Genomic DNA, 19,587 nt, shown 5'->3' with positions numbered 1-19,587 from the left:
GGCACGTGTCAATTTTACATTCACATCTATTAATGTATGAGGGTTCCAATTTCTTCATATCCTCACCAACATTTGTTATTTTCCAGTTTTTTAGTTTGTTTTTGTTTTTATCATGACTAATCCCGTGGGTGTGATGTGGTATCTCATTGTGGTTTTGATTTGCTAATGACTAATGACTCTGAGTATCTTTTCTTATGAGTATCTGCCTTTCCATGAGAATAAAGGATTTTTGAATCAGACAAAAGCTAGTTTTAAATCTTGACTCTGCCATTTGTAATTTGTGTAATCTTGTATAAGCCTCGAGATTCTGATTTTCGGACTGTCTGGCAGTAAAATGAGGATGATTCTTGCTTCTGGGACTTGTTATGCGGTATAGATGGGATGTTGTAAATAAAGTGCCCAGTGCAGTGCTTATCTCATCATGGTAAGTCCTTAGCCCATCTTCTCCTTGACAGCTACATACTACCATCCGGGACCAGAGGAACTAGAGACCCAAGGAGCTCTGGCAGAGAGGCTGCTGGTTCCAGCAGACAGATAGCCTCTTCTTTTCTCTTGCCAGTCTTTGACCATTCTCACTTTCTCTCAACCCCTAAATGGAATACCTGAGCAGCTCATGTAATTACTGGCTACATTTTAGTGCACTAAATCACAATTTCATATTAAAAATGCTAACAGAGGGGGCCCTTTACCGTTCGTCTGAATCATCTCCAAGTCCATCCATAATTGACCTGTGCCCTCTGCAGATTATGTGTGCACTCAGAGGCTTCATGTCTTGGGTGGCTGCCACTTCCCCAGGATGTCTCAGCAGGCAGGGAAGCCATCTACACATAGCAGTGTTTCCTTTTCTTCTCTTAAATTCATGCAAGCATTACATAAATATATGTCAACATTTAGCCCACTTCATTTGTCTCTGAGCTAAATGTTGACATATATGTTCTTCATAATGACCATGTAGAGTTATGGTCCCCCTTTTAAAGATGGGCTCAGAGAGATTAGGTGCCTTGCCCAAGGCCACATAGCTAATTAGTAGGAAATAGAATTAGAATTCATATCTGACTGTAGTGTATTAATTTCTTTTTCCTGAGATGCATTACTTGCCATGGTTCCTAGATTAAACCATTATATAAACCAACTCCACCACCCATCTGTCAGTTTGTCATACTGTGGTGGCTTGAGTGTTGCTATGATGCTGGAAACTTTGCCACCAATATTTCAGATACCATCAGGGCCATCCATGGTGGACAGGTGTCAGACTAAGAAGAAAGTGTTGGCAACCTACTTCCCAAAATTAGCCAGTGAAAAGTTACGTATCACAACAGAACATCGTCCAACATGTCATCAGAGGTATCAGTCTCTAGAAGAGGGCATCATGTTTGGTGAAGTAGAGGGCCAACAAGTATGTGGGAGACCCTCAGTGAGATATATTGGCACAGTGGCCGCGATGATGGAATCAAACATGCGATTGTGAGGATGACACAGAACAGAACAACGTTTCGTTCTGTTGTACATAAGGTAGCCGTGAGTTGGAGTTGACTTAATGGCAGCTCCATCAAGTTAGCAGCAGCTAACAACATAAACCAACTAGACTCAAAGCGGCTTGAGGGCAGGGACCATAGCTGTTGTCTAATGGAATCTCAAGAACACCATTTTTCATCTTAGTCACATTTACAAAAGATTTAACAGTTTTGTGGAACCTGTGATCTATTTGTCTTTCTCTCCTGTTCTCAGACCCTGGCCCTTAACATGTACTCAATAATATTTTTGTAGCCTTAACAGAATCCAGAGCATCAAAATATTACAAAGCATCTTTTCTAACCATAAACCCATAAAAGTAGAAATCAATAATAGAAAAAGCAAGGAAAAAAAAATTAAACACACAGAAACTGAATAACACCTTGCTCAAGAACTACTGGGTTATAGAAGAAATTAAGGCTGGAATAAAGAAGTTCATAGAATCTAATGAGAATATTTTTGTATGTGTGCTTCTAAAAGTGTACTGTCCAATGTGGTGAGCACTTAAAATGTGGTTAGTCTGTATTGAAAGTCAATGTATGTGTAAAATGTGCACTGGATTTTAAAAACGTATTATGGAAGAAAAGAATATAAAATATTTCAGTAATAATGTTTATGTTAATCACATGTTAAAATGATAATATATAGATCTATTGGTCAAATAAAATATTTTCTGGAAATCCATTTTACCTGTTTATTTTTACCTTTTTGATATGGCAACTAAAACATTTAAAATTGTGAATGTGGCTTGCATTACCTTTCTGTTGGACAGGCTGGTCTAGAGATATCCTCTCTCAGCCTCAGTTTGTACTCTGAAAATGGTCCATTAGTACTCACAGGAGAGAGATGAGGGTGATTCATGATACCTTCCTTGCAGCGACTGCTGTGGGCGTTAAATGACTATTTGCCTATATTTTATTGTCCACCAACTTAGAAACCAAGGGAATAGACTCTGAAGCCATCTTTTTGATTAATGGTGGTTCTACTACTTACAAGCTATGTGACCCTGGGCAAATGACTTAATTTCCCTTTGTTTCCTCATCTATTAAAAAGGGAATAAAAGTAGTAACCTACCTGCTAGGGTTGTTGTAAGAGTTAAGTAAGTTAATACATGACAAAGGTTTAATGTCCAGAATGTTGGCAGTGCTATGTAAGTGTTCACTTTTATTATTACACTAGAATGGCCTGTTGACTTTTTTGTCGTCCCCTCTCGCCTGCCCCAGTAGGGCAAGAATCATGATGCTATGTTTACCTTGGGAGAGATGAATCTGTTTGGGAAAGGCAGGAAGATAAGAAGAAATGGAGAGAACATTTAGCTGGAATATTTAAAAGTACAGACTTTGTACCAAAGCAGGATGTGAAAAGTATCTGGGGCGGACTTCTGACAGAGACACATCCCTCATTTTTTCTCTGCTGCCCAAAACACAGTAGGAAGTATGACAGATGTTCCCTGTACATAAGGGACCTACTTTATTAGATGCCCTCATTTTTCTCTTGGCCAAGAATTATATGTAGATAAATAAAAGTCCCTCCCTCCCTCTGTCTCCCTTCCTTCCTTCCTTCCTTCCTTCCTTCCTTCCTTCCTTCCTTCCTTCCTTCCTTCCTTCCTTCCTTCCTTCCTTCCTTCCTTCCTTCCTTCCTGCCTTCCTGCCTTCCTGCCTTCCTGCCTTCCTGCCTTCCTGCCTTCCTGCCTTCCTGCCTTCCTGCCTTCCTGCCTTCCTGCCTTCCTGCCTTCCTCCCTTCCTCCCTTCCTCCCTTCCTCCCTTCCTTCCTCCCTCCCTCCCTCCCTCCCTCCCTCGATTCCTTCCTCATTCCCTCCCTCCCTCCCTTCCTTTATTTTATTTCTCTCCCTCTCTCTCTCCCCCTCCCTCCATCTCTCCCCCTCCCTCCCTCTCTCCCTCCCTCCCTCTCTCTCTTTTTCTGTAACAGTAAAATACTATAATAGCAATTTAAAAAGACCCATTGGCCTCTGGGGATCTCTGATCTCCCGCTTCTTCCAGAAGTTTCATGAAGTCCCTGCCAACCCCATTTCGAATGTGAGTTTTTAAACAAGAAGGGACCTCTGGTAAAGTCTGGAGTCTCCTGCTGTCTCCAGTCCTGCTTTATTTAGTTACTAGGGATTGGGAAGGGTTTGCATTAAGGCAGGGACAGACCATGGCTGAGGGCACATTTGGAAGGAAATGCCAAACGTTGTTGTCCCTTGTGCCTTTCCACCTATTAGAACAAGCTATATAAAGGAAGGAGGCCTAAAATAAAATAATATTTTTTTAATTTTTTAATTTTATTTTAGAAGGAGGCCTAGGTATTAATATTTCCATCTACCGAGCAATAAACCAAGAGTCTGTGACACTTTATGGTGAAGAATACGAACTCGGGCATCAGTCACAGCTGGGTTCAAACTGCAGCTTTCCTTCTTATTAGAAAATCATTTTTCTCTTCTGAATCTCAGTTGCCTCTTCTGTAAAATGGGAACAATATTACCCACCCCCAGCGGTAACATGAGTTTGGAACGCAGTGATATATATACTACAGTGCTTAGCAACAACGTACTATCCAGCAATCTACTATGCACCTCCAAGATTTGTATCCGTTATTGCATACGGTCCTCATTATTAGATACTTGGTGAGGGGCTGGAAGCTGGAAAGACAAATACGCTTCCCCAAGGTCTCCTCCTGATGTGTTTCCAGAAAAACAATTTGTATACTACAGAGCCCACATTGGGAGCTGGACAGACTAGCCCTGAATCTTATTTCTCCTACTCATCAGCTGTGTGACCTTAAGCAAGTAACTTTGCCAAAACAAGTCTTTCTTTTATTATCTAGTTTATTAATTGTGGTGGTGGTGGTGGTTTTTTTTTTTTTTTTTTTGGTTAGCTGTTGCCTAGTAGGCCCCAGACTTATGATGACACCGTTCACAATGAGTTCAGATCATTGTGATCCATAGGGTTTTCATTGGCTGATTTTCAGAAATAGATCATCAGGCCTTTCTTGTCTGCCTCTGCCTGGAAGCTCCTCTGAGACCTGTTCAGCATCACAGGGCACTGACAGATGGGTGGTGGTTGCACATGTACTGCATTGGTTGGCAGTCAAACCTGGGTCTTCCACATGAAAGGTGAGAGCTTGACCACTGAACCAGCAATACCTCCCACCAAGTATATCATAATGAGGATTGTATGCAATGATGTATGCAAGAGACCCTGGTGGCACAGTGGTTAAGCGTTTGGCTGCTAACCAAAAGGCCAGCAGCTTGAATCCACCAGCTGCTCCTTGGAAACCCTATGGGGCAGTTCTACTCTGTCCTATAGGGTCGCTATAAGTTGGAATCTGTATGACGGCAGTAGGTTTTTTAATGTATACAAATCTTGGAGGCACATAATAGATTGCTGAATAGTAGATTGTTGCTGGAATAAGTGAAAGCACAATAACCATACTGAACATCATTTCGAATGCCCTGCTGGAGGAAATTACATAGTAAATCCTTTGGTGAATTGAATAATGTTTCCCCCTAATGTATATTTTTCTCTTCTTCAGGTGGGATTTTTGAATAAGTGATACGTTTACATGATGCTTGATTCAAAAGATACAAAGGATTTATAGGGAAAAGTAGCCTCCCTCTCACCTCTGTCCTCCAGCCACTTAATTCTCCATCCTGAGGCAACCACTTCTACCAGATTCCTGAGCCTCCTCCCAGAGATAGTCTATTCATGTAGGTGTCTGAAGCCCCACTGACCAAACAGTTTTTCATAACCAAAGTCCCTGCTCTCCCCTGCCCTTCCACTCACCCCTCAACATTCTCTGAAGCACTACCCTTGCTGTTTCCTCTCTAGGGAAAGAGTTTACCAATTTTTATTCTCTTTCTTTCCGTATCTTGTTCTTAAAAATGAATAAATAATAAAAAATACAGGAGAGCACAGAGATGTAAATCAAAAACTGCCCATGTTCCTTCTCTTTAGAGTTAATTATTGTTAAAGTTGGCAAATGAGACATTGGTGGTTCTGTGGTAGAATTCTCGCCTTCCATGCAGAAGACCAGGTTTGATTCCTGGACAATGTACCTCATGCACAGCCACCAGCCATCTGTCAGTGTAGACTTGCATGTTGCTCTGATGCTGAACAGTTTTCAGTGGAGCTTCCAGTTTCCAGTGGAGCTTATTATCTTTGTAATAAACTCATGTCATATGAACGCACTGCCTTTTTCTCCTCCATGGTCCTCTGAGTTTGTCTCTGGAGCACCTCTTGCACCTGTCCCTTCTCCCCAATTCATTGCCCTGCCCTCACTGTGGCCTTCATCTGCTCTCAGCTGGGACATCACTGAGCTTCCTAAATGCTTGCTCTGCTTGGAACCCATTCCCAGGTCTGTGTGCCACCAGAGTGTCCTTCCTGGTACATGCAGCCGATCAACTCATTCTCTTGCTCAGGAACCGTCATGACATGCAACTTAAGGCCCTGGCCCTCAGTCTGGCATTCAGGACCCTCCACCTTGTGGCTCTAACTCTCCTTCCCAGCCAGTGCTCGACTCAATGGAGCCTCACATTCTCCATCCCTGGGCCTTTACTCTACTTTTCCACCTCTGAAGCCCCATCCACCCTTCAAGCCCTGACTTAAATCTTCCCTTTTCCACAAAGCCTTCACAGATCCTCCTTACTGAGATGGATTGCACTCCCCTCCATATTCCTAGTACCACACTGCGTGGTAAACATAAGCCATAAATTAGGTTTAAGGCTCCTTAGGATCCCATTTGTCCCCCTGACTAGCTTATGATCCCCTGGCTGGCAAGGACTGGGCCATATTTATCTTTGTTTCCCTGGTGTCTGGCATATAGTAAGCATATGATTGAAATGTTTGTGAAATTATGTTGCCTGGAGTATTTTCTTAGAGGTAGGCTCATAATACTAAGCAAGAATGGCTATCAATTATTTAGTACTCACCATGGACCGGCTATTTTATATAGTATATCTCCTTTAATCTCCAAACCAACCCCACAAGGTTAATAGTTATTGAACCTATTTTGAAATAAAGCACGAAGGGCTCAGAAAGATGGGGTGTCTCCTCTCAAGGTCACATGGCCAGGATGCTGCTAAGCCATGGTTGGAACCCAGATCTGCCTCATTGCAGAGCCTGAATGCTTTCCATTCATCATGCAGCCGCCTAGGCCATTTGAGATTTACAGAGAGAAGTCTGGGGGATGTGGTTGCTGATATTGGGGATGGTTGAGGAATTTAGCAATCTTCTGGAGGCCTGGAAGGATGACTGATAGCATTTGCTTCCTTGCAGGGGGGATCAGCTTTGGGAGAACCAAAGGGACGTCCGGTTCAGAGGCAGACGACGAAACACAGCTGACGTTCTACACAGAGCAGTACCGGAGTCGTCGCCGCAGCAAAGGTAACGGAGGCCTGAATCCATACTGCCTTGGGAAGGTGTCAGAACCACAGTTTGCTGTAGGAAAGCCTGGGAAATAAGTTTTGTGATCAATAAACGCCTTGCCGTCGAGTCGATTCCAACTCATAGCAAAATGGCAAACACTGAATTTGTTTCTCAACCTGATCCTGAGCTCAGCGTCTGAGCCCCTGGCTAGACTGGTGACCTTCATTATATCCTTTGCCCCTCCATTCTTCATTTACTTTCTTCCCACCTCATCCCTCAAAGGATTTGGGGCAGTGTTTTAAATTTTATACATTAAAAAAAAAGGCAACACAGGAAATGAAATAACTAAAGGAATTAGATTAAAAGGAAAATAAGAATAAGGAAAATGATTTCAAGTTCAGGTTAGAGTGATGCTGATTAATTAATGCTGTACTGTCTTGTGGAATTCTTAGAAGGAGCTTCCTAGCAGCCAAGGTGCAGAAAAGGAAACACACTTAGTACAATTCACAGGGTCTGTGGGACAGAACCAAGCATTTGTTCAGGAAACTCTTATCTAATGTTGAGGCCAGAAAGTTTTCTACCTGGTCCCTATAAATAGGACATGGGGTGACTTTCTAGACATTTTCTTTAAGAGATGAAATAAGTATCAATGAGTAATTATTTCTCACACTAGCACTAAGTGTAAGACGATATAAAAATGCTAGAGGTGAATTCCGTAACATCTAAATGCCAGGTTCACAGTTCTCTGATGATTAGACTTGCACCTCTGAAATGCCTATGATCCTATTAGGAAAAAAAAGAAAAGAAAAAGAATTTTCCAACCTCTCAGTTAGTTTATACAGATCAACTGAAATGTCTCTGGAAAGTCTCAGAGGTTTTAGTTATAGATGAGTAGTGATTGAATTGACAAGCAGTTGAACTACCAGTTTATAAGTTGTGTGTTAATTTTGAAGTTTTAGAAAGTCTTTCCTCAAAACACAGCATGATATAACTTTCGAATTAAGAAACCTGTGTTTAAGTTGTATTTCTACCATTTACTAGCTGTAAGAACTTAAGCAAGTTCTTTAACTTCCCTAGACTTCACTTAGAGAGCCCTGGTGTTGTAATGGGTAAGTCCTCAGCTGCTAATTGAAAAGTCAGCAATTCGAACCGACCAGCTACTCTGCGGGAGAAGGATGTAGCAGTCTGATTTCATATGAGATTACAGCCTTGGAAACCCTGTGGGAAAATTCTCCTCTGTCCTGTAGGGTTGCCATGAGTTGGAATGGACTCAACGACAGTGAGTTCAGGCTTCACTTAGGGACAGTGGTCGTTCAGTGGTAGAATTCTCATCTTTGATACAGGGGACTCTGGTTCGATTCCCAGCCAATGCACCTTAAGTGCAGCCAGCCACCATCTCTATCACCAGAGGCTTTCCTGTTGCTGAACAGATTTCTGCGTAGCATCCAGACAAAGACAGACTCAGATGAAAGGCCTGGTGAGCTGCTTCTGAAAGTCATCACCACAGTCCAATCCCCTTGTGCATGGGGTCACCATGAGTTGAGGCCAACTGCCTGACAGGTGACAACAACAACACGCTTCACCTTCCCCATCTGTAAAAATGGGCCTTATAGGATTAGGGGTGAAATTTGGTTAAGGTATATAAAAAATGTATTATGGTGCCTGATGTATATATAATAAGGGCAAAGTAAAGTTGATTCAGTTGAATTCTTGTTGTTATTTTTCCGTTTCTTTCTACCCCCAGCACCTGTCACTGAAAAGGCCCTATGTGGGGAGTATCTCCCCTGACCTATCACCTAGGAAGGTTTAGCAGCCTCTGCAGCCATTAGAACAATTGTGCCTGCCTCTCACTCTCTCCCACTCCCTCTCACCCGTTGGCTTTCTGGTATCTGCTGCATTGGAGATTTAGAAGTATGTGATCGATGAGTCTTGACCTGCCTTCTCCCTCCCCCATTCCAACAGCCAGAATTAGGGCTGGGGAAGTCAGTGGGTCTCCTCTGCAAGACCAGGCTATTTACAGCTAATTGGAAAAACATCCATCACCAAGCGTGCCCCTCGTAAATCGGAGTTTAAGTTAAAAAAGAAAAGCAAAAGCAAATCACAGGACTCTAGATAAATGATCTGGCCCAGTGCCTGCATACACTCCAGAGGGCCAGCTCTGTTTTCAGGGTAGTGAGGATGCTGGGACTGCCCTTTCCTTCCCCGACCCTACTGCCAGCTGAATGCCAAAGCTGCCTGCTTTGTCTGTCTCCTCCACTTATTTTACACTAATATTGTTGTTAGGTGCAAGCAAGTCTGTTCCGACTCATAGTGACCCTATGTACAACAGAACGAAACACTGCCTAATCCTGAGCCATCCTCATGCTCATTGCTATGTTTAAGCCCATTGTTGCAGCCACTGTGTCAATCCATCTCGTTGAGGGCCTTCCTCTTTTGCTCTGACTCTCTACTTTATCAACCATGATGTCCTTCCTTCTTCAGGGACTGGTCCCTCCTGATAACATGTCCAAAGTATGTGAGACAAAGTACAGCCAAAATGATCTTTCTTCTAAGGAACACTTTGGCTGTACTTCTTCCAAGACAGAGTTGTTCCTTCTTCTAACCTTCTGTGATATATTCAGTACTCTTTGCCAACACCATTAATTCAAAGCCGTCAGTCAGTTCTTCGGTCTTCCTTATTCATTGTCCAGCTTTTGCATGCATATGAGGTGATTGAAAATATGATGGCTTGGGTCAGGCCCACCTTATTCGTCAGAGTGACATCTTCGCTTTTCGCCACTTTAAAGAGGCCTTTTACAGTAAATTTGCCCAGTGCAACATGCCCTTTGCTTTCCTGATCACTGCTCCCATGGGCGTTGATTGTGGATCAAAGTAAAATGAAATCCTTGACAACTTCAGTATTTTCTCTGTTTATCATGATGTTACTTATTGGCCCAGTTATGAGGATTTTTGCTTTCTTTATGTTGAGATGCAATCCATACTGAGGGCTGTAGTCTTTCATCTTCATGAGCAAGTACGTCAAGTCCTCTTCACTTTCAGCAAGCAAAGTTGTGTCATATGCATATCACAGGTTGTTAATGAGTCTTCCTCCAATCCTGATGCTCCATTCTTCATATAGTCCAGCTTCTTGGATTGTTTGCTCAACATACATATAAAATAAGTATGGTGAAAGGATACAACCCTGACACACAACTTTCCTAACTTTAAACCACACAGTATCCTCCTCGTTCTGTTTGAATGACTGCCTATTGGTCTATGTACAGGTTCCTCATGAGGACAATTAAGTGTTCTGGAATTCCCGTTCTTCACAATGTTATTCATAATTGATTATGATCCACACAGTCAAATGCCTGTGCATAGTCAATAAGACACATGAAACATCTTTCTGGTATTCTTTGCTTTCAGCCAAGATCCATGTAACATCAGCAATTATATCCCTGGTTCCATGTCCTCTTCTGAATCTGGCTTAAACTTCTGGCAATTCCCTGTTGATGTACTGCTGCAACTGCTTCTGAATGATCTTCAGCAAAATTTTACTTGTGTATAATATTAATGATAATGTTTGATAATTTACCCATTCTGTTCTATCACCTTTCTTTGGAATGGGCACAAATGTGGATCTCTTCCAGTCAGTTGGCCAGGAAGCCATCTTCAAAATTTCTTGATATAGAAAAGTGAGCAGCTCCAGTGCTGCATCCGTTTGTTGAAACGTCTCAATCAGTATTCTGTCAGTTCCTGAAGCCTTGTTTTTCACCATTTCCTTCAGTGTAACTTAGACGTATTCCTTCAGTACCATCGGCTCTTGGTCATATGCTGCCACCTGAAATGGTTGAATGTCAACGAGTTTTTTTAGTACTGTAACTCTGTGTATTCCTTCCATCGTCTTTTGATGCTTCCCACATCGTTCAATATTTTTGCTGTAGAGTCCTTGAATTTTGCAACTAGGGGCTTGATTTTTTCTTCAGTTCTTTCAGCTTGAGAAATGCTGAGCGTGTTCTTCCCTTTTGGTTTTCTAACTCCAGGTCTTTGCATATTTCATTATAATTCTTTACTTTGTCTTCTTGAACCACCCTTTGAAATCTTCTGTTTAGCTCTTTTGGAAACCCTGATGGCATAGTGGTTAAGTGCTACAGCTGCTAACCCAAGGGTCAGCAGTTCAGATCCTCCAGGCACTCCTTGGAAACTCTACGGGGCAGTTCTACTCTGTCCTATGGGTCGCTATGGGTCAGAATCGACTCGACAGCACTGGGTTTGGTTTGGTTTTTTTGGTTCAGCTCTTTTACTTCATCATTTCTTCTTTGTGTTTTACCTACTCAGCATTCAAGAGCAAGTTTCAAAGTCACTTCTGACATCCATCTTGGTCTTTTCTTTCTTTCCTGTCTTTTTAATGACCCTTTCCTTTCTTCATGTATAATGACTTGATGTTGTTCCATAACCCACCTCATGTTTGGTTATTAGTGTTCAATGCATCGAATCTGTTCTTGAGATGGTCTCTAAATTCAGGTGGAATATACTCAAGGTCATATTTGGCTGTGGTGGACTTGTCCTAATTTTCTTCAGCTTCATCTTAAACTTGCATCTGAGAAATGGATGGTCTGTTCCACAGTTGGCCCCTGGCCTTGTTCTGAGCGATGATATTGAGCTCTTCTATCATCTCTTTCCACAGGTGTAGTTGATTTGATTGCTGTATCTCCCATTTGGCTAAGTTCATGTATATAGTCACCATTTATGTTGTTTAAAAAGATATTTGCAGAGATCATGCAATCTGCAGCGTCATTTCTATCACCAAGGCCATATTTTCGTACTACTGATCGTCTTCTTTGTGTCCAACTTTTGGATTTTAATCACCAGTAATTATCAACAATCTTGATTGCATGTTTGATCAATTTCAGACTGCAGAATTTGGTAAAAGTCTTCAATTTCCTCATCTTTGGCATTAGCGGTTGATGCATAAATTTGAGTAATAGCTGTATTAACTGGCTTTCCTTGTAGACATAGATATTTTCCTATCTATACATATAGATATGTATAGATAGGAAAATATGTACAGATATTTTCCTATCTATACATATAAAATGACAGCATTTTACTTCAGGATAGATCTTAAAATGTTCTTTTTGACGATGTGTGACATCATTTCTCTTCAATTTGTCATTCCTGGCATAGTAGACCATATGATTTTCTGATTCTAAATGGCCAATACCAGTCCATTTCAGCTCACTAATGCCCAGGATATCTATCTTCATGTATTCATTTCATTTTTGATGACTTTCAGTTTTCCTAGAATTATACTTTGTACATTCCATGTTCTGATTGTTAATGGATGTTTGCATCTGTTCGTTCTTATTTCGAGTCATGCCACCTCAGCAAATGAAGATCCCAAAAGATTTTCTCCATCTACATCATTAAGGTTGACTCTACTTTGAGGAGACAGCTCTTCCCCAGTCATATTTTGAGTGCCTTTCAAATTGAGGGACTCATCTTCCAGAACTGTCAGTGTTCCACTGCTATTCTTAAGTTTTTCACTGACCAGTATTTTCAGAAGTAGTCTGCCAGGTCCTTCTTCCTAGTCTGTCTTAGTCTGGAAGTTCTGCTGAAATCTGTCCACCTTAGGTGACACTGCTGGTATTTGAAATACTCTGGCATAGCTTCCAGCATCACAGCAACACACAAGCCACCACCATAAGACAAACTGACAGACACGTGGTGTTTTCACTAATAGTGCATCCCTGTTCCTCTACCTCTTGTTTCCGTCATATCTTCTTCCTCCTCAGGATCCTGGGTTTGCTTGTTTGTTTTTGTTCTCCCTACTCTCTTCTTCTTTTTTTTTTTTTTCAATTTCTTTTTATTTTTCTTCTCTCTTCCTTCCTCTGTTATTCCCTCCTTGCTATATCCCTGCCTCTTTCTCTTTATTCCTTATCATTCTTTTTGTTCTCTCTCCTCTCTTTACCTCTCTTTATTTTCTCTTCTCCTCATCAGCCTTTTCCCCATGACACTCTGCTGTTTTTTCCCAGGAAACCCTGGTGGCATAGTGGTTAAGTGCTATGGCTGCTAACCAAAGGGTCGGCAGTTTGAATCCACCAGGCGCTCCTTGGAAACTCTGTGAGGCAGTTCTACTCTGTCTTATAGGGTCGCTATGAGTCAGAATCGACTCGACGGCACTGGGTTTGGTTTTTTTGGTTTATTCTCTAATGAGCCCTTCCTCTCTGCTTTCCCCCTTCCCTCTCTCCTACCTCCCTCGTTACCTTTCTTCCTTCCTTCCTTCTTTCTCTCCCCTTCCCTCCCACCTGCTTCCTTCTTACCTTCCTTCCTTCCTTTTTTCCTCCCCTCCCTTTCTTCTGCCTTCTGTTCTTCCCACAGATATTTGTTAAACACTAACTATATGCCTGGAGATGAGACGTTGGTATTTCAGTGGTAGAATTCTTCCATTTTGGAAGACCCAGGTTCAGTTCCTAACTGGTACACCTCATGCACAGCCACCCCATCTGTCAGTGAAGGTTTGAGTGTTGCTATGATGCTGAAGAGCGTTCAGTGGAGCTTCCAGACTAAGATAGACTAGGGAGAAAGGCCTGGAAATCTAGTGCTGAAAATCACCCAGTGAAAATCCTATGGATCACAATGGCCCAATTCACCACAGATCATGGGGAAGGCACAGGATCGGGCAGCATTTTGTTCCATTGTGCCTGAGGTCACCATGACTCAGGGGTCAATTTCACAGCAGCTAACAACAACTACATGTCTGGCACTTTTCCTTCTAGGCACTGGAAACACAAACTAACCCAAGATTGTTAAAAAGAAAAAACAAAAACTACTCTTAGCATTCATACTCATAGTGACCTTATAAGATAGAGCAGAACTGCCCCATGGGGTTTCCAAGGCTGTAAATCTTTACAGAAGCAGACTGCCACATCTTTCTCCCGTTCAGCAGTAGGTGGGTACGAACTGCCAACCTTTTGGTTAGCAGCTGAGAGCTTAACTGCGTGCCATCAGGGCTCCCTAAGTGGAACCTAAGGCAGTTAAATTACCTGTAAGATCTTATGGCTTGTAAATGGTAGAACTACAATTTGAACCCAGGTTTCTTAACTCTAAAGGTTTTTCAGTTATATCGTGCTGCTTTTCTGGAGAAGTTGTGGCTGAGCTAAGCTACGGAGGTGGGGTCAGTCAAGTGAGTCTGTGGGGCAAGAGCTGTTTTCTCGGATCTACTGCTGACTTGCTCTGTGACCCTAGCCAAGTCATGCTACATGTCCAGTTCCAGCTCACCTTTGCAGACTGCTCACCTGTGAGAATCCTCTTTGCACCCCCTGTGCCCAACACTTCTCCCTTTCCTTCTCCTCTTTTATGGAGAGGGTATGTACCCCCTGATATTGGAGTGGGTTCTGCAATCCCCACTGACTGTGCTGATTACTCTTACTTCTTCTCTTTCCACCCCCAGGGCTGCCTGAACCCCCGTCCTCCCCAGTTCCCTCCTCTTCCTCTGTGAGCTTGTCTTTTAGCAAACACAGTTAGTCTGCGGTTGCCTATGGTCTGCAGAGGGCCATGAGAGCCAGGCTGACTGTGACACAGAGGAAACAAACAAATACAGTGAGATGAGGGAAGAAAAAGATGAACATACTCGGAAAGGTTGACTCCCTAAGCTGGTTAAGAATGCTTCTCTCATAGCCTTTGGGACTCCTTTCAATTCCATCTGAAAATGGAATCTGAGTTCTGTTCCCCAAATCTATGGGTGTGTGGGCTTGCATCAGTGCATTCAACCATTGCCATCTTTGAAGTACTCAGATGGCAGTTGGGTTTTGGGTAATCCGTGGGTGGCAGGAGCGTGGTTTCCAGTTCCAGCTTTACCACTGCTTTTCTATGTGATTGTACTAAGGCTAAGAGGCCTCATTGCAGAGAAGGATATACCTGGGGCTGATGATGGGGAGAGTTGAGGAGGAGAAAGGAACCTCCTGACAGGTTTTACTACCTAGGTCTCTCTCCTTAGCATATGCTGTGAGGTAAACAGAACTGGCATTAAAATTAGCCATACCTGGCTATGAATCCTGACCTTATCTCTTCCCCGCTGTGTAGCCCTGAATGAGCTTTTAATCTCTGTATAAAATGGAGCTATTGATGCTTGCCTCACAGAGTGAGCAAGTCTAGAGAGAGAAAGTTCCGGGGCTCACTCAAAGGTGCTCAAAAAATATTTGTTCTTGTCTCGCACATTTCTCTTTTTAAACATTCTGAGTACCAAAATAACCAGTTAAAATCCCATTTTGGGTAACAGGATCTATTGGGTAAGAGATTTACCATTTAGGCCCAGAGCGGGCCCTGGCTCCCCGAGTCTCTGGTTCTCTGTAAGGAAAATGGACTGTTATGAAGGCATATCTGATGTGGTCGGGTAGAGCGTCTCCTCAGAACAGAATACTGTGGTAATCAGTGTGATGGGGAAGTCAGGGGTGGTGGCAGAGGGTGGGGAGACAAAGGCACTAAGAAACAAAGACTGAGAAACAAAATATATGTGTCTGGTGGGATTCTGTGAACCAGGGGTCAGCAACCTTTTTCTGTGAATGACCAATTAATAAATATTTTGGCTTTACAGACCATATAGTCTCTGTTGCAACTACTCAACTCTGCCATTTTATCATGAAACCTGCTATCCATAGGTGATATGTAAATGGGCAAGCACAGCTGTGTCCCAAGAAAACTTTATTTGCAAAAACAGGTGCTGGACTACATTTCACTTGCAAGCATCGTTTGCTGGTCCCTTCCCTAAATCATTTTCATCATTAAGGTAGCCCTTACCAATATGTCTGGTCCAGAAAGCATGTGTGAATTTCACAGTGCTTCTTGAAAGAACTTGATCTTATACCGTACATGATCTTGCTGACTAAAGGAGTCTATTTGCAAAGCAAAGAGTTCTATTTTTGGTCAAGTAAATAATCATCCAATACATCACTTGTTCGGGCTTTCCCAATTCTGACAGTATTCTGCAGAATTGACTAGTGAAGAGTTGATGGAGATAGGTTACCACTGAGCAAAATTTTGCCTTTATTAGCCAGAGATGATACTCTATAAAGCCAAGAACACTGAACTCCGAACCGGGAGGTGTGTGCTGGAATCCCTAGCATGTCACTAACTCACTCAGTGACTCTTGGCAAGCTTGTAACCTCTCTGGACCTCGGTTTTCCTGTCTGTAAAACAAGAATATTTATGCTTTGTGTCATCAAGTCGGAAGCTCTTACAAGTGTAGCCTGTAGTTGTGGAATCAGCAACCTTACGAAGTATGATACTGGGCAATGTGGAAAATCGGGCCTGACTCCCAACCTCAAGGAAGTGGTAATATCCTTGTGGGGATACAGCTCACTCAGAAGCAGTGCGGATCAGGATGAGCTAGTGTGTAATTGAAGGTCCAGATGAGAGGTGCAGATGGCGTGTCCAGCCCCAGGCCCAGAGCTGAGCAGGAGACCAAGCAGCCACAGCTGCTGGAAGATTTCAGTGATGCCAGCATCCAGCATGGGCACTCCCACCCTAGCTCAGCAGGGTGGCTGGTGGCCTTGGGCAAGTCTCTTACTTTCAAGACCTCACTCTTGTTCTCTGGTTGCTCAGCCAATTCTGGAAACCCTGGCTTTCATACTCCCAATCCTGGGGCACTTTTCTCTGTGCCTTGCTGATTAGTCCCCAGCAGAGAGAACCAGGGCATGAGTGCCCCATTTTTGCTTATTTCTTTGTTTTAGCTGTTTGTTTTAACTTGGCAATTCTCAAACTGCGATTTTCTGTAGTGATAAGAATTTTTGAATTGTAATCAAAACTTTGTGCTAATGTGTATGTATGTGTGAATCTTTTCTTTCATGGTTCTATACAAACGCACACACACACACACACATGCACGTGAGCAGTTTAAGCCTGCTTTAGGCACAAATGAGGGAAAATTCAAGCCAGAATTCTTCTCTGCAGAGAAGGACTTTGGAGATTGAGAGTAGGAGATTGTTCTGAAATATAAGCCAAGAACACCCAGACAGACCAGAGAGTCCAGGAAATGGGGGTGGGTGAAAGCAGAGCATCCATGGAACAGCACCTGCAGAGGTATGGAGGCAGCGAGTGCACCAGGGCTAGAGATGGGGAGAGATGGCCAGAAAGCAGCTGGAGCTCAAGTCTGTGGCTGTGGGGGAAGGACAAGAGAAGAGACTGAAGAAAAAGCAACCAACTTTAATCACATGTCTTTTATCCATCTCCTCATTCAACCACAGTTTTTTTTTTTTCTGTCTTAAAGATAATCACATCCAATCTTTAATTTTATGCGTGTAGAAACCAAAGCTTCAACAAAAAAAAAAGCAAAAACTCCATTGCCGTCGAGTCGATTCTGATTCATAGGGACCCTACGAACAGAATAGAACTGCTGCATTGGTTTTGCAAGGAGCACCTGGCATATTTGAACTGCCGACCTTTTGATTAGCGGCTGTAGCTCTTAACCACCACGCCTCCAGGGTTTCCAAAGCTTCTACAAGGGGAACATTTTGCCCAAGGTTAAAGTCATTCCTCAAACAATGAAGTGCGTGTGGGGCAAATATTAACATAAGTGAATCTGGGCTAAAGGTATATGGGTATTCTTTGTGCTCTTCTTATCCTTGCAACTTTCTGAAAATCTGAAATTATTTCCAGACAAAAATGTTAAGGATAAATGATATCCCTTCTAAATTGAGTACAGTCTTTGGCATCAACAGAGACAGGTTCAAATCCTTGCTCTACCATTTCCCTACTGTGTAACCTAGGGTAAAACACATCCCTCCTTTGAACCTCAGGTTTTCCATTGCTACATGAGAGGGTAAGTGGAGTATCTGTCCTTCCACTTGCCGTAGGCTTGTGGTGAGAATTAAATGAGATACTGTATGCGAAGGAAATGCTTAGCTGAGTGTGTTGGCCATGTGCTCAGTGTTCACTGAATGGTATCCAGTTAAGCACAGCAAATTAGGGCCTGAGCCAGGCATGGCTCCAAGGCCTCTTTCCAAGTCAGTCTCACTAATAGGAGAGAAAAAAAAAAAAGTAGGCATTTTAGTTAAGAGAACAAATTTGGTGGGTCTGGCCTCTCGGGGACATTGTGACACAGCTTTTCCCTTCATTGCCATCCGCTCCTTCACTACAGACAGCCCTGCTTACAGACACACCTACTGTCTGCCCTCTGTCAGTCTGCAGGGCACACCCCTAGGACCAACTTCTCAGAAAAGAGTAAATATTGGAGACAAATCCATCTGAATTTAATCAGCCTCTAAAGCTCTTGTAGCCAGAGTGACCTGGAAGAGAGGCCCAGGCTTTTGGGATGGTGATGTCAGGCATGGGACAAAAAATAAACCAAACCCATTGCCACTGAGTCAGTTCCGACTCATAGCAACCCTATAGGACAGAGTAGAACTGCCCCATCAGGTTTCCAAGGGGCGGCTGGTGGTTTTGAACTATTGACATTTTGGTTAGCAGCTAAACACTTAACCACTGTGCCACCAGGGCTCTAAAGTGGGACAAGTTGTCCTGATACAGGGAAAATTTGGGACAAAATCAAGGCTTCAGCGTTCTTATTTCTCTCACCATTTGCACAATGGACCTGGTTCTTTACCCAACTGTATTGGAATATCCAAACGTTTTTCAAGGAGGATAGCACTACTAGAGTTTCCAAATAAAGGGTTGGCTGGAGGGTACATAGGTGAACTCATCAACCCCTTCATGGGGGTGGGTTTATCTGATTATCTTGGGGCCCAGACATGGGAGTAGGGAAAGTAGGGGTAAGTTAGGCCCAGGTAGAAAGCCAGGGAGCAAGAGTGCTGGGTGCACTTAAGAGGAAAGGAGAGAGACAGGGAGAGAGAGGAAGAACCAAGCAAGATAGCCTTTGAAAACACTGGGAGGGCTAAGACTTAGATTTTAATCCCGAATGTACCTTTGTTTGGTTATGAGACTTTGGGCAAGGTTTTGGGTCATAGTTTCCTATTTATCAGCCAACAAGATAAAACTTGATGTTTTCCAGGTTTTTCTCAGCAGTTCAAATTCACCAGCCGTTCCTTGGAAACCCTATGGGGCAGTTCTGCTCTGTCCTATAGCATCACTATGAGTTGGAATTGACTCATCAGCAACAGGTTTGGTTTATTTTTTGTCCCATGCCTGACACTTCCCTGCCCCAACACTCCCTCCCCAAGTCTGGGCCTCTCTTCCAGGTCACTCTGGCTACAAGGAATTTAGTGGCTGATTAAACCCAGATGGATTTGTCTCCAGTGTTTACTCTTTTCCGAGAAGCTGGTCCTAGGGGTGTGCCCTGCATGCTGGCAGAGGCCAAACAGTAGTCCATGATAGAAATGTAGACAAGGAAGAGAGAGGAAACGAACAGGAGAAACCATATTTGATTCACTGGGTTCTCTGTGCTGGGCTATGCCCTTCATATGCATCATCTCATATCATTCTAAACAGTTCCATGAAGAAGGGACTATTTTTATCTCCATTTTACAGGTGAGGAAGTTGAGACTTAGAGAGCTCTCTTAACTGAGGCTACAAGGGGAGCTGGAATTTGAACCTAAGCTATTTGGTTCCAAAACCTGGTAAAACTATTATGAGGGTGGATGAAATAATGCATGCCAGGTGCTTGCTTCAGTATCTGGCATAAGGTACATACTCAATAGGAGACAGGAAAAGGATACCCAGGTCTGTGCTGGTGAAGAAAGCCTGGTGAGAAAACCTCTGAGAACTTCCTGGTGTCCAC

The 19,587-nt window shown here is 43.0% G+C and overlaps 1 protein-coding gene across 8 annotated transcripts in view; it reads left to right on the top strand.

The window, feature by feature from the left end:
* Positions 1 to 19,587, top strand: part of ASTN2 (astrotactin 2) — a 1,062,617-nt gene that overhangs the window by 325,545 nt on the left and 717,485 nt on the right. For 7 of the 8 annotated variants that reach the window (XM_049897085.1, XM_049897083.1, XM_049897084.1 and 4 more), the window contains one exon: positions 6,786 to 6,893. In XM_049897085.1, the coding sequence (XP_049753042.1) occupies positions 6,786 to 6,893 (108 nt within the window). Of the gene's footprint in view, positions 1 to 6,785; positions 6,894 to 18,584; positions 18,971 to 19,587 lie in introns of those variants that run through there. The other variant, XM_049897090.1, reaches the window with a different exon arrangement.

This window comes from Elephas maximus, chromosome 9 (genome assembly GCF_024166365.1).
Source record: "Elephas maximus indicus isolate mEleMax1 chromosome 9, mEleMax1 primary haplotype, whole genome shotgun sequence".
Taxonomy (NCBI): Eukaryota; Metazoa; Chordata; class Mammalia; order Proboscidea; family Elephantidae; genus Elephas; species Elephas maximus.
Note: the sequence above shows the minus strand (reverse complement) of the source record. Positions and strands in the feature narration are given on the sequence as shown.